This window comes from Temnothorax longispinosus, chromosome 1 (assembly GCF_030848805.1).
Source record: "Temnothorax longispinosus isolate EJ_2023e chromosome 1, Tlon_JGU_v1, whole genome shotgun sequence".
NCBI classification, from domain to species: Eukaryota; Metazoa; Arthropoda; class Insecta; order Hymenoptera; family Formicidae; genus Temnothorax; species Temnothorax longispinosus.
The window spans coordinates 844,857-860,922 of record NC_092358.1 but is presented as its reverse complement, the minus strand read 5'-3'; the positions used below and the strand labels follow the sequence as shown (position 1 = coordinate 860,922).

At 39.7% G+C, this 16,066-nt stretch overlaps 1 protein-coding gene across 1 annotated transcript in view; it reads left to right on the top strand.

Moving 5' to 3' along the window:
• Positions 1-16,066, top strand: part of LOC139824402 (protein pangolin, isoforms A/H/I/S) — a 176,455-nt gene that overhangs the window by 22,778 nt on the left and 137,611 nt on the right. The window contains exon 3 of the mRNA XM_071796956.1: positions 7,174-7,277. Within this exon, the coding sequence (XP_071653057.1) occupies positions 7,174-7,277 (104 nt within the window). The remainder of the gene's footprint in view (positions 1-7,173; positions 7,278-16,066) is intronic.

Below are 16,066 nucleotides of genomic sequence, written 5' to 3'. Positions count from 1 at the left end.
CGATCGGTCGCCGCTGAATAATTGTCAATAAAAATTAATAACCATTAAAGGAAACCGCGGATGTCGCAAATACTTGCTGAATCGTTTTGTTGTCACAAAGACGTGATCCCTAAAAATTTAAACAGAATCGTTCTTTGCTATCGACCGCCAGAGAATAAATTATCAATAAAAAGTTAATAACAATTAATATGAAACCGCGGATTGTTCCAAATATTTGCTGAATCGTTTTGTTGTCACAGAACGTGATCCCCTAAAAATTTGGAAAGAATCGTTCTTTGCGATCGGTCGCTGCTGAATAAATTATAATAAAAAATTAATAACAATTAAGGGAAACCGCGGATTGTCGCAAATACTTGCTGAATCGTTTTGTTGTCACAAGAACGTGATCCCCTCAAAATTTGGAGAGAATTGTTCTTTGCGATCGGTCGCTGCTGAATAATTATTAATAAAAAATTAATAACAATTAATAAAAAACCGCGGATTGTTCCAAATACTTGCTGAATCGTTTTGTTGTCACAAAGACGTGATCCCCTAAATTTTGGAGAATCCTTCTTTGCTATCGACCGCCAAAGATAAATTATCAATAAAAAGTTAATACAATTAATATGGAAACCGCGGATTGTTCCAAATACTTGCTGAATCGTTTTGTTGTCACAAAAACGTGATCCCCTAAAAATTTGGAGAGAATCGTTCTTTGCGATCGGTCGCCGCTGAATAAAATTGTCAATAAAAAAATTAATAACAATTAAAGGAAACCGCGGATTGTCGCAAATACTTGCTGAATCGTTTTGTTGTCACAAAGACGTGATCCCTAAAATTTTGGAGAGAATCGTTCTTTGCTATCGACCGCCAGAGACTAAATTATCAATAAAAAGTTAATAACAATTAATATGAAACCGCGGATTGTTCCAAATATTGCTGAATCGTTTTGTTGTCACAAAGAACGTGATCCCCTAAAATTTTGGAAGAATCGTTTTTTTGCTATCGACCGCCAGAGAATAAATTTAATAAAAAAAGTTAATAACAATTAATAAACCGCGGATTGTCGCAAATACTTGCTGAATCGTTTTGTTGTCACAAGAACGTGATCCCCTCAAAATTTGGAGAGAATTGTTCTTTGCTATCGGTCGCCAGCTGAATAAATTATCAATAAAAATTAATAACAATTAATATGAAACCGCGGATTGTTCCAAATACTTGCTGAATCGTTTTGTTGTCACAAAGACGTGATCCCCTAAAAATTTGGAGAGAATCGTTCTTTGCGATCGACTGCCAAGAATAAATTATCAATAAAAAGTTAATAACAATTATATGAAACCGCGGATTGTTCCAAATATTGCTGAATCGTTTTGTTGTCACAAGAACGTGATCCCCTAAAAATTTGGAGAGAATCGTTTTTTGCGATCGGTCGCTGCTGAATAAATTATTAATAAAAAATTAATAACAATTAAGGGAAAACCGCGGATTGTCGCAAATACTTGTTGAATTGTTTTGTTGTCACGAAAACGTGATCCCCTCAAAATTTGGAGAGAATCGTTCTTTGCTATCGACCGCCATAGAATAAATTATCAATAAAAAGTTAATAACAATTAATATGAAAACCGCGGATTGTTCCAAATATTTGCTGAATCGTTTTGTTGTCACAAGAACGTGATCCCCTAAAAATTTGGAGAGAATCGTTCTTTGCGATCGGTCGCTGCTGAATAAATTATTAATAAAAAATTAATAACAATTAAGGGAAACCGCGGATTGTCGCAAATACTTGCTGAATCGTTTTGTTGTCACATAAACGTGATCCCCTCAAAATTTGGAGAGAATCGTTCTTTGCGATCGGTCGCTGCTGAATAAATTATTAATAAAAAATTAATAACAATTAAGGGAAACCGCGGATTGTCGCAAATACTTGCTGAATCGTTTTGTTGTCACAAAAACGTGATCCCTAAAATTTGGAGAGAATCGTTCTTTGCTATCGACCGCCAGAGAATAAATTATCAATAAAAAATTAATAACAATTAATATAAAACCGCGGATTGTTCCAAATACTTGTTGAATCGTTTTGTTGCCACAAGAACGTGATCCTCTCAAAATTTGGAGAGAATCGTTCTTTGCGATCGGTCGCCGCTGAATAAATTATTAATAAAATTTAATAACAATTAATATAAAACCGCGGATTGTCCCAAATACTTGCTGAATCATTTTGTTGTCACAAGAACGTGATCCCCTAAAAATTTGGAGAGAATCGTTCTTTGCGATCGGTCGCCGCTGAATAAATTATTAATAAAAATTAATAACAATTAAGGGAAACCGCGGATTGTCGCAAATTCTTGCTGAATGTTTTGTTATCACAAGGACGTGATCCTCTAAAAATTTGGAGAGAATCGTTCTTTGCTATGTTCTACAATTATTTATCGAATAATCTATAACAATTAAAACATGTTTTTATATCAAACCGATGAAAAAACAGTTTGAATATTGTCAAAAATATTTATATATAGATGTATTTAATCTTCATTAATTAATAATATCTAAGAAAAGCCCAGCGGCCGATAATAATTAACCTACGATACGTTCGGACCCCCTGAGGAACCCACATGATATTCGGACCTGGCCGCGAGACGTTCCGCTGCTAGCTCCCGCTGCTAGCTTCAGCGACATTTTTTTTTTTTTTGCAAATCCCCTTCTAAAGATTAACATGTTTTATACTTGTTTTCTGAATATCTTGAATGAAACAAAAGTATATTTGTAATTTATATCAAGTTTTTATCGTACTATAAGACGTGATCTTTTTTATGTATTTGTCAAATTTTACAAAATTGAAAGTTAACATAACCGCAATGTGAGATTTGCGAACGACCGCATTTAATATTCGATTTTTGTATGATTTATTACTTGTGGGTTTGGCAAGTTGAGAATCGCTGGACAGTGTCGGCAGGTCGGTATAGGTATACCGTTGATGGACCAGAGCTAATCTAAAAATCGCCGGAACTTCACAATTATAGTAATTTACCAACCGACAACAAGCTGTATACACAAGCTCGTCCGTAATGGCATTAACAGCACGCTCTTTCGCTCTCTCGTGTCCTTTTTAGCTTGTATCCGACCGTGATTTGAAACTCGAATTTGGAAGAAGTTCATAATTGCCGCATCCTCTCATCTCCGGATTAGGCGGTGCGAACTCGACCTTCATCAATCTCGTTCGTGAAACAAGATGATAACGCAAGAGACAAAGTTCGATTTTATATCCTTTCCGCTTTTTCTATCGGAATATAGAGTAACAATTACTTTTACATCTCATATTTTTTAATTTTTTATTATTTATCTTTTGCATGCTTTTTATATGGCGTGAATTTGTGTAAGCAGTTAAAAAAATATTTATATGAAATCTCATTATTGGTAGGGTTGCATTTGCATATTGAAGTAGAAGAACTCCACTCTTTTGTAGTTTTTGTTTTTTCGATGACGCCATCATTATAGCTTGTCTCGGTACATACACGAGATATTCGACTTATCTTGTTTGCGAGGATATACGCCTGATAGAAAAAAAATCTCGTTGCTTTTCGTGAAACAAAAACAATCCTCAGGCATAAACAATACCCGCAAGCACTCGGCGGGAGATCGAGAGCGCTTCGAGATACCAAGCCCAGTAATAATCTCTTCACGGCTTCCACTCTTTGACTTCTACGTTCTGATGGGTCTTTCCAGGAATCATCGATGCGGAATTGGAGATATCAGATAACTCGGGATGTTGTTTAAGAATCCGTAAAATCATCACAATTGTTACATACTCTCATAAATTGATATTCTGTTCCCGAAACTCTCCTATGTGCATTTTCTCGCCAGCGTGGCGCTTCAGATTTGGTGATAAATTCAAGTGACTTAATAATTGTATACATTATGAAAGGAAAAAATACCTCTTTTGCTACACGGCAGTGAGTGTTGAAAGAAAATCTAACGCGTTCTGTAGTTATTTCTTTATTACCGAAATTAAGTTAATTCAACTCCATTCTTTAATGTAATTTCGAATAAAATTCGTTTTCTCAAATTAGATATTATAAAGTTTCAATGATTTGTCGCGTTATTAAATGAATAAAATATTATCTTCATTAATTACGCTAATCATATTACATGATAGGAGATGCATTTTCGATTAAGATGGATCTTGTTTGGTCGCCGAAGAAGTCGAGGTGGGTGTTCATATCGGGTGTTGAGATTTTCATTGTCAGCTGCCGCCACGGGTATCAGTACCGAGAAATATTTGCGGGTGTGTGTCTTCGGTTGTAAACGTGTGTCGGAGTCGCATTGTGAAGCTCCGGGTATCTATAATTACCTTGCCGGGGTATTATTCCAACAAGACTGCGAAGTAAACAAACCCGCGGGAGAGGAGCGAACGAGAGAGGACGAAAGAGGATAGAAAACAAGAAGAGAGATCGAGTATACGAACTTTGTATTGGTATAGCGCCGGTTGGAAGACCGATAGAACGCGCAAGGGAGGTCGTGCGGGCGAGGGAGGAGACACACCGATCCGATCGTGATGGAAAGGGCGGACGGGAAAAAGGGGAAAGAGAGACAAGCTGGCAATAAACTTTGGGCGCGAGGAGTGTGGCGCACATGTGCGCCCAGGATATGCATTCGGTGGCGAGTGAATGCGAGAGGAACGCGGCTAAAGTTACAGCTAAACGCTAGACAAGCGGTTCCTTTTTGCGCGCTTTTACACAGTTTCTTCCGAACCACGGAATGTGACTGATAAATGTTCCATCTTCGACAATCCATACGTCAATACGTAATTGCCTTATGCCATTCATTGCGATAATTTTTTAAACTCTAAGTGTTTATTGCTTTACTTGCTAATAACCTTGTACGCACTTGAATGCTTGACTATGCTATATTTCTCCTCACACACGTACACTCTCTCTCTCTCTCTCTCTCTCTCTCTCTCTCACTCACTCACTCACTCACTCATTTACTTATTCACTCATACTCTCGTACAATAATTTTGCGTAAAATCCGTCAAGCGTTTCACTGCGGGATCCTCGATAAAAGCAGCTCTCGCGAGAGCTTTCCATCGGCAGACTCACAAGCGTTGATAAAACGAGAATCGCGGGACTCGACTCGGTGGTATGCGGCGCTGCGTTGCGTTATTTATAGAGTCGCGTAGCTGACAATTTAATCGTCCGCGCGTTCGTGTGAATTGCATCGAAGCGTGCACGCAGCAGAAGCGTTCGCGTCTTAATAACTACGAACGAACGAGTACTGTGCTGTGTGTGCGTCTCGTGCCTCTCCACTTAAAGGGAAAGGTCAATGGTCCTACGTCTCGCGACGATCGAGATCGCGTAAGTCCAGCGCGAAGAATTAACTCTTTCATGGTCGTTACTGGAGCCGAGCGGTCAAGACGACCGCGAATAAGTTCGGCCGTTTTGGTCTTTCGTTGCCAAAGTATTAATTGAATATGTGCTATTCATTGATCGTCCATTTTAACTAGAGCATTATTCATTGATTATCTAATTTAGAAGTAAAATAGTAACCATACAGTATAAATATTTGAATTATTTTCGATACGAGAATGCTACTTTTCATATACAACGGTTATGAAACGTATAATCATCCTTATTGAGAGTGAAGCCAGAATAAAGTATCAATCAATTTCTCTGAATGTTTATAGCGTCGAGCGTTATACGAAAATTAAAGGATCTTGTTTCCCGCTCATTGAAATTATCGCGCGATAATTCCACTTTTGCGCACTTTGCAAATATCGAGAAGGAGAAGGCGATTTTCGTTATACTTATATATAAAATTTGCGAATATTCGTACGATTCTATCATTGTCTCATTGATTACCTAACGACGTTCGTTTCTCAACGATAAAATCTACGCGGCGATAATCATAATGCTCGGATTTGCTGGCCAGATCGATGGACGATCGCTATCGATTCAAGCAGGTTTCAATCGTTTCAGTCGAAACGATCGAGTTTCACGAAACGGACAACAGAATTCGGTCGATTCTGCAAGGACGGAATCCGTTTTGATTACGGAGACGATCTTGAGCGGAAGCACACAGCCTCAGGACGATCGGTATCGCGGAGCGAATTCTTCGTGTATATTTCTCCTGTTGTTCAGGACGATCCAGTTTCGCGGAAGGGTAAGCCCGAGAGGTGTCTCCGACCGCAGCATCTCGCGTCTTAAGGATTAGCCGTAACGATAGACGATTGGTATCGCCTCTGAATCTTTGGAGCAGGTTTTCGCATGCTCGCTGAGATCGGTTTTCTCTGCGCAAACGACGTTGAATCCTATTAAGCGAAGACTGGTTTTAATGTAGATGTAATATTTATACAAACGTTTAGGATAAAAAAATAACATCTGGCATGCGGATCAAGCGGGTGTTATTAACTCGATTAAATGCGACGTTACATGAAATTGCGAATGCAATATTTCTAGTGACTTTAAATGAACTTTTGTAATGGATAAGCTAAAACACGACAAACAATTGCTCTTGTCAATGTGATTTAGTATTTAAATCGCGTTGAAAAATATATCTTTAATTACATTTTGAATATTTTTAAACAAAAATTACGAAAAAATCTCGTGCGCGTAAAAAAATCGAGCCAACGCGAAGGCAGGTCGAGATAAAACTAGATAAAATAAATATCACGCAATCTTCCATTTTTTGGCAAACTGTTATGTAAAAGAAAAATAAAAACGATTTGTATGGGGAACATATAATTAACCCAGTGTTGCACGAACGACAAATTGTCGTCCTACAGTCGGTCGTCGGTCGGGCTTTCTTTCGGAACTATTTTTTATTTTTTACAATTTAGTTCGCGTGCAGGTTACCATTTAAAGGAATGTTTCTCCGTCTGTGGTCTGTTTAACGTCTGACTAATCTGTAGCAATTTGTGATCTGTGCGATACCGACTTAACTGGTGTATATATATTAATTGCACGACAATATTACCGTTGTGCCTTTTTTTAGAGTTCGATTACTTTAATTTTTTACAGAAAATAAAAGTGTGATAAAAATGAACATTTTATATCTAATTGAGTGAGATTTCACTAAAAGCGAAAGATAAAAAATTAATTAATTGTTCTAATCTAATCAATCTTTAACATATTTAGTTATTAATAAAGGGATCTACGAGTATACTAATAATAATCGTGCTCTTATTTGTTTCCGAAACAGGCAAGGTGGATCCGACGCCGCACACCTCCTCGTTCAACATGGGCTACCTCGTCTCGCCGTATCCGTATCCCAACGGAGCCGGAGGACCCATCCCCGTTTCTATGGTGAGTAGTCCGGTTATGCTTTTCTTAGTTTTATTTCCGTTAAAAATTTGGCATGCCTTGAACTTGCCACCAGTCTGCGGCTGTAGCCAGAAAAAATATTTGGGGGGAGGGTCCAGTGGGACCCGAATTCAACTCGGTGAACTAAGGAGAATGTGTAGCCCATTCAAAAAATTAAGAGAGATACGCGAGTTTGAAGTTTTTTGTGAAAATTTTTTCTTAAACAAATTTTGACAGTACTTTTTGACCAGCCCGTAATTATTCGATAGATCTATTAAAGAGAACTTTATTTTAAATGTCGCGTTTGTGATTACTGCAATAATAGTGATTTTTTCATATAATTAATATTTAAATTAATTAATTATTTATTGCATTAAAGCGCTCTGCTTTAATTAATGCTACGATTGCTACGATTTCAACTATTATAAATTGCACGATTCTTTCAAAAGGAGTAAATAGATATATAATTGCCAGCCCCGCGCTTGCAATATACGTTAAGATCTAGTTAGCTCAACTAACGATTCGGAAGTGCTGTTTGCCGTGCGATTTCGAGCGAGACTCGCTTCGCGCCCCGTACCCGCGCCGAAGCGGAGGTAAGCGTATGAGAGAGAGTTCGCCGAGACACGCTCGTTGTCGGAAATAACGACATAATGACATGGTAGAGGATGAGTGCCCCAGGTAGGTAAATCCAAGACGCAAGCACGACGCAACTAGAAAGAGAGAGAAAAAGAAAAGGAAAGAGGAGGGACAGGGAGGGACAGGGAGAGAAAATCAGACTGGGATATATATCCAGCGAGCAAGAGAAGAAGGAGGGGAACGAGGAGAAGGTGGGATCATCGGCGTGTCTCGGCACTCGGCAGCATCCCTGACCATCGCCGGTGGTTCATCAACTCCGAGGAGTTGAAGAGGCCTTAATAGGCTCTCCCGCTAGAGTCTGGACCATGTCACGCACCCTTTTACCTCACGTCTCGACCTGATTTCGCGCGCGATTCTCGCCGCTGGACTGTCAGCTACGATTCGACCGGATTTATTAATCAGAATATACGCCTCGAATTCGCATAATAAAATAAAAAAATGCACTTATGATGTATATGTTCAAGTAAAGAATCGAATCGATATAATTCTGATGAGTGTAGATGTAGACGAACATGGATTACATTTTCGCACTATAGAATTCTATGTATATAATGAAAGATTGAAAACTAAACTTAATAAACATCGACATTAATGTTATTATTTTTTAATATTAGAATTGCGATTTCTACAATCGTAAAATCATTTAATATCAACGACACGCTTTCTTTCCACGAAACGTGTAATTGTCTTCACTCTCATTCTCTATAAACGTGCCGATTCCGCGATATTCCGTCATTCCTCTAATTATTGACTTTTGATAGACGCGTGGACCACGCGCAATCGCAATAACTTTAATAGCGCTTTATCGCGTTAACGACCGGTATAAATCGCCAGCGGATATATATTGATACAACGCGAAATTCCATGGTAAATGAAACAACGGCGAAATTGAGTGGTCAACGCGCCGACGCACATTACCGCGATAATTCCCAATAATTTATCATCGCCGCGTTGCGTCGCACGCCCCGCGCCATGTAATCGCCGCAGCCGCCGTTGCATCCGCCGCGGCCGCTGCATTTCGAACGTCATGAAGAATTGAACGACGCGACGCGACGTCGCGCGCAGTTTGCGTCGCGCGTCGCGGTGTTTATCAGTCGTAAAGAATCGACGGGATTGCTCTTCTCTCTTAATGGGTTCACGCGCCGTGGAATCGTGCACAAAGCGCGACGTGACCGGCGAGAGATCGCAACGGTGCGGCGGCGTGGCACGGCGGCCACACGCGTCACGCTCTCTTTAACATCGAATCGGCCCAATTTTGTTCACTATTTAGCGACGCCATGCTTCGCCGCAGCCGAATTAGCCGAATCCGCGGAAGCATGCTCACATGAATCGATATGATCATGTTTCGCGGCTCAACCCTTCCGCATGTCACATTTCTTTCACACGTATAGTAATAACGTCAGTATAAAAGATTAATTGTTATTTTTATGGTTTTTCTCGCATTAACTATTACTATAATTCGCATAACGCATTACTATATATCTTCTGATGACCTGAGAAAACAACGTCATCTTGTGATTCTCTCGAGGCAAACTGTAAACTCGCGTTCGAGAGAGATAGAGAGAGAAAGCGAGAGAATGCGCGCGTATGCGCGAGCGCGGCTGTAAATATAAATCGTGAATCCAATTTGCGGATGCCATAAATCAATAGCGTGATCACGATCCGGCTAGGAAGGCATGGTGTATCCTGATCTATGCTCTAGAGTCTATGCTCAATGCAGAACATTTTAACGTACTCGTAGGATTCTCTATAGAGTTTTACAACGACGACGGTGACGATGGTGACAATGGTTTTGTCCCAGGAATGCCCTTTGTCTGTTTGCTCCGGCGGAAGAATTACGGTATTGTTCTCATTGTAGAGATATTGGCGAGCGACTTGCCAAGGAGATGGAGAAAGAGAGAGATAAGAGAAAGTTGTAAGGAGGATGCGCATGACGCCGGTCAAAGATGCTCGCGTGATACATACCTATTTCGCGTTCGGTTCTCTTCGTCGTCCCCATCATCCCCATCGTCTCCTTCTCGACATCGTGGCCGCTAATTGTTTGCCAATCAAGTGCCGTCGTCCAGTACTCGTGGGAAGAAAGTCCGCTGCTTTCCTTCTCCATATCAGGTAGCTCGATCCAAACTGTGGAGCTGGAAAAAGAGAGAAAATGCGGTGTCACGCGTCGCGTTGCATCCGATCGTACTGGATCGCATCCGATCGGCGATTTTACGCCGCGTCGCGCTATCGCTCGGCGGCAAGACGGAGATTGATGAGACAGCGTAAATTCGAGTCTTCTTCTTCAGAATGAATGTTCCAGATGCATGGACGTCCAACGCGTTTCTTAGTCGCGCTCATGGAGAATGGCGTGGAGTATGATTAATTATTTGGTTTCTTCGTGATAGAAGAGAAGTCTTTTTTCTCGCAACAGAGCATTTATTTTAAAATTTTTGGAATATTCTGGCACGACATCAAGATAAAAAAAAATTCTTGCGTGAATTTTGCGAAGAATTCGAATATGTGAAACATTAACCGCGACACCGAATAGAGGATTAGGCTTATTTGATAATCGCAGGATTTATCAGGTGCGGAGGTGCCATTAGTTCCAGGCGTTAGCATTCACATTCGAGCACTTTTTGTGTTCTCCAAATCTCCATTTCTCTTACATCAAGGCATAAACCGAAGGATTGCCCTTTTGCAGAGGGATAATACCATATAGACCGTTAATACCAAGATGGCCATGCGATACGATCTCTCCATTACGCTACCTACTCTCCCTTGTCCCAAGAACAAGAACCCTACTAATTGTTTTCCTGCCTGTTCGTTCAACGTGGGAAAAGCGAGCGGATTCGCAGATCCAGATCAAGTTCGCAGCGCGAGATTGTTCTATCCAAATTATCCATTCTCTGCAAAAACGTTTGGCAAAATGTCGCCATAATCTTTGCAGTTTTGACAAAGAAAAGTATAGTGGATTGATCAATAGATTTTTTTCTATGAAAATAACATCAGATAAAAATAAATTTTTGTTATTTGTTATAATTAGTTTCATTTATTTTGTTAATTAAAAGTATACGTATATATTGGAAATTACTCATTCTACATCATACAAAAATTATAGGCATTTTATAGATGCAAAGTACATTAGAGTATGAGACAGCGGATTCAAATGGGATATTGGTTTTTGATTTCTCGATTTAAGTTTTAAAACAGCTGAAGCAATCCTCGGCCGCAAACGAGATTGTCGTCACCAAGTTTGCTGGATCTATTCTTTCCCTTATTATGCATCAATTGTAGCGACATACGACACCGATATTGCCCACGCGATGAAATTTATATCCTTACCGCGCATCGCATCGCATCGTATCCGAATTATCCGTCAGGTGAACATTTGACGTAATCGCCAGGGAAAGATATCAAGAATTCCGTTTGTCTGATGACAGCGACGGTAACGTTACGCAAATTCTATGTAATTCTTTTTGTGATTTTTTTGTCTTGACGATAAATATCCATTTAACTGGAATGACTCGTGTCTATCGTTATCAATGAGTAATGCCGCCATCGTTATCACTTCGTTCTTCTTGATGAAACATAGGTTAAAGCCTAGAGACAGCCTGCATCGTTTATAAAAAGAAAATTCAAATATTTTAGAGTTAGACATTACTTATAACAATGTACTTTTTTATCAAATTGCTGTTCGGAGAAGGAAACAATAACACTCTTTTTGGTTCTTTATATTGATATTTGTATTTATATATTCGCGCAAAGAGCTCTAATTAATTTAAATAACCGGTTCTATCCGATGATTGTTTTTTAAAAATTTTCTTGTTGCATCTCTTTCCAAATTTGTTCTCACCGTCAAGAATTTTAAATAAACACAAATTCCGAGAGATTGCATTAAAGTCAAACCACTAGTCGTTTTAGTTAACACCTGAACTCCTGTAGAGCTCCGAGGGGAGCGGTATAGCGCGCGTATAAATCCAAAAAAGGATCTCTCTAGGTTTCCCTTCGATGACGCGGCGATTCTTGTGGGACAAATGAGCCAGAATAAATACCAGGGTAGACCGTGAACGTCGAAGAATGCCTAGAACTAACCACCCTGAAAACGGAAACGGGAATGTTTGCGATCACTGTGGCCGAGAATGCTTGTTCAAAGAAGAGTCGCCATCTCTCTCGTCTCGGTGACTTCTCTTGCTATGCGGGTTACACGTCTTTACAAACAGACATTGTAGGTTTCTGATCGAATAATCTCTGTGAAATATGCCGTAAATAATGCGTTTTTCCGCGGTGGTATTTAAATAAAAACGAATCAACTATACATGTGAAGTAATTGTTGAGTAAAAGAAGATACATAATTATATGACAGAAGTAGAACAAGAAGAAGGTAACAATGATCATTCGATACATTATAATAATAAATATTTTGTTCTTTCAAAATTCAAAAGACGGATATATTAGACAGTAAATGTTAAAGCTCGCTTCGATGATGAGGCAGTTTCAAAGGGACAAATGAGCGAAAATGAATACCAGGTAGAATCATAAATAACGTAGCGAGAGAGAGGCTGGCAATCTTGAGAGAGGGACACGAGCTGCTGCAGCTCGGTTATTGGGTGAATAATTAATTTATTGGCCGCGCTCGTGCTATCTACTTAGGTAGGATTTCACGAGCTCCTCCCACCCCTCTAGGCTGCCGGGATATTATAAAACTCGTTCCACTAGTTTACCCCCGTCGCTCATTTACATTTAATTGGGGAATCAATCCGGTGCCGGGGTATCGTTACAGAATATTTATAAGCTCTTTGTGCATGTAATGCGTGCGAGTTTTAATTTCGCCGACGGGACGCGAATGTTGCGATTTTTCTCGACAACCGCTTACCGCTCAACGATTGTTCATTCATCATCGCCGACAAGTAGATTTTCTTCAATCTCACAATGGTAAAGGCGTCGCGCCTTTAACATTTGCCAATTAATAATTTCACGTTCCGATACATCAGAGATCGAAAATTAATATCGAACACCTGGCCACTGCTACTGGCTGTGATACGTCGTATCTGGCCGACACGCATACACACTAATTTATTGCAAATCCACTCTAGCCCATTACGAACTTCAAAGCGACGCGGGTGCGCCATCATTGTTTTCTAGCGTTATAAACATCGTTGTGTCGTGCGCGAGGATGCGAAAACCGTTGAAAGCCTCACGCGTTAAACTAGAATGAATTAATGCCATGAATTAATGGCAAGGTATATGTATTTTAATATACTATTTAATATGCCGCGTAACTAGCGAGACGTGAACTTGTATGCGCCGTTTAATTCCACCCATCTTTTATGTCGAAATTTGTTTTGTATAGTTTTTCAAGTAAACCACTATCATTAGATGAATAAAATTTAGAATCAGAATTACACGTTGGCAATGGCAACGCTTTAAGATAAAATATGGAATTTTTTTCTCTTTCTTTCTTTCTCGAGACCATCTTACAGAAATTACTTTAGTAAGACTCGTCGTATGTGGGTAGCGGATCGGAGAAAGGAATCTTATAATGTCTTCTGGGGTTAGAAACTAGGACAATGTCGACCATAATTCTAGTTTCACCATGACATGGGGTATGCGCGCTTTTGTAATGCGGTTCGGCGGCGTCTAACTGCGCCGGGATGCGTATATTTATTAATCGATCGTGGCCAAGCTATCGACAGGCGCGATCACTACCGTTACGACACATTATAGGCAGTAGGATTAAGTAGGTCACGTTCGTACAGTCTTGTTGCCGCGTGATAACCACTTAAACTGGACTCAGCGAACAACTCGTCAGCGCTCTGTCCATCATTCTCTTCCTTTTCTTTATTTATTTAACATTTATTAAGTAACGTTTAAATAGATAAAAACTTAAAAAAAACGCGATATAACATAATTATAATATAAATTTTAATAATATACGCAATAAAACAATATTCCCGAATACGGTTTTAAACCATGAAGCAGAGGATAATCTGTTGAATTAATGGTAAATGTCACACGCATATCATAGCGCTAACACTCGATAAGAAAATCGCTGCGCGTGTAGTACTCTTGTTTTAGTAGAAAATTCAATCTACTCTCATCGGCCTCGCTAAGAAAATAAAGTTGCGCGCGAAGGCAAACCTGTTTGCAGAAGTCGGATCCGCCCGCGGATCCCCAGAGTGTTGTTCATGATTTAATGCCAATAACGAAGCGTGAATCGTGAACGAATCGAATCGCAGACGTCTCCAGGTATTTTTTGGTTGTCAAGTATTCTTTCGATCGGATGATTTCTCTGACTCTCTTTCTTGAAAGAAAGAGAGAGCGAAAGAGAGAGAGAGAGAGAGAGAGAGAGAGAGAGTGAGAGAGAGAGAGAGAGGACTAAAATAAGATGCTTAAAGCGTAGAGTATATAAAAAGATCTTCGAAATACCGGCGTCGCGTCGTGATTGAATCAAGATTTGACTCATTCGACGAGAACCCTTTAATCGAAGTACGAAAACGACCCAACTCTCCCGTAATTTTTTCTTATTTTGACTATAGCACGACTATTTTAAGCGATACGGCACAGGAAGTTTATAGCGTGTACGGTTTCAGGCCTCTCGAAGAGAGGCAACAGTTTCACTTCTTCCTTTCAAAAAAGAACAGGCACGAGAGATGTTTCCCCACATAGAAAAACATATCTCAATCGCAATCGATGGCAACATAATTTCCTTGTTCCGGACGTTTATCGTTTATTCTTAATCACACTAAAAAATTTAAATTTAAACGTTACTAAACATTACTCAAAAGGAAAAAAATTTTAAAGAATTCGGCAGAATATAAAAGTTACACGTACCATGATATTTCCAGATGAAATAACCTGGTGAATATCTTGGAAAATATTGAAGACAATAAAGAAACGTTTCATGGTTCATGGAATATTGTGATTGTTCGAATATCATCAAATAAGAGTTTCCATAATTTTGAATTGGTACACATTTCGGATTCAGCGATTTTCGTTTATTTGTGCCATGTTCGATGAAAGCACAACAATATCTTCTCTTCGATAGATCCCGTCACGGTTCGTCTAGGGCTCGTAGAACAGACCTTAGAGAAAAAGAGAGAGAAAGAGGGAACCAGGCTCGGGAGCTCTATACACAAGACCGGACACAGTTTTCAGAAATCGTTAAGTATCATTTTTACGGAGGTGGAATGAAAAAAATGCATGACAGTAGATAAGAGGAAGGGGTTAGATTTTACGCGGATGCTTTGGCATTTTGCTTCCTTTAAATTGCAGTCCGCGACCGTCGATACCTCCGCTCCGAACACAAAACAAGCCCCGTTCTCGCTCTCACTCTCGCTCTCGTTTTTTCATCTGGCCGGAGGGAGGATAGAAACAAAAAAGGAAGTCGGGAACGACTTCGTGCAACGATGGAAACGCGCAATTCTTTCATAGTAAGAAGAAGGGGGTTGTTGCCTGCGAATTCCCTCATTGCTGCTTTCCTCCGCATCTTCTTATTGCTGTACTCTCCCCCCGTGGCCATTTTGCGATGGAAACGGCCCTCGACTAGCCTCGGTTATTACAGTGCGAATTCCCGATAGCCCGTTTCGAGCGCATGCCACCGTTCGCGCGCAGAAACGACTCGGAAAGGTACAGCCCAGCTTTAATATTAAACTTAGCAAACCTGTGAGGAAATAAAATCAATATTGTATCATAATGACAGATTTAAAAAAAGGAAATGCAAGTATAGAGATGCAAGTATTGCACGGAGATCAAGCATTGTTTAAATCGTAAGAATTTTAGTAATTATATTAATAAAAACATTAAATTAAAGAAATGAATGCGATAAAATTTCGATAGATTTTAACAAATTTAAGGATTAACATATTTTGAATATAAACAGGAAATTATCTCGATCGTTTTATCAGATTCCAGGTGATAAAAAGAGGTAAAATTTCAACTTAGGGTTAAGAGCTTGCCACGATCTCGATAATAGCTATCATTGTTGAGTGATATCGAAATTCTGTCTGTCCGTCTGTGCGGTCATATGATCGATCAAGTTCGCAAAGGTGAGAAAATTGTGTCCAAAGATCGAGCGCACCTCGTCAAACGTTAATTTCGGGTTGGATCGGATTCTCTTTATATTATACAGGTGCGGTAAGTAAATGGGAATGACGTGACTCGTGCGGCACAAGGTTGTC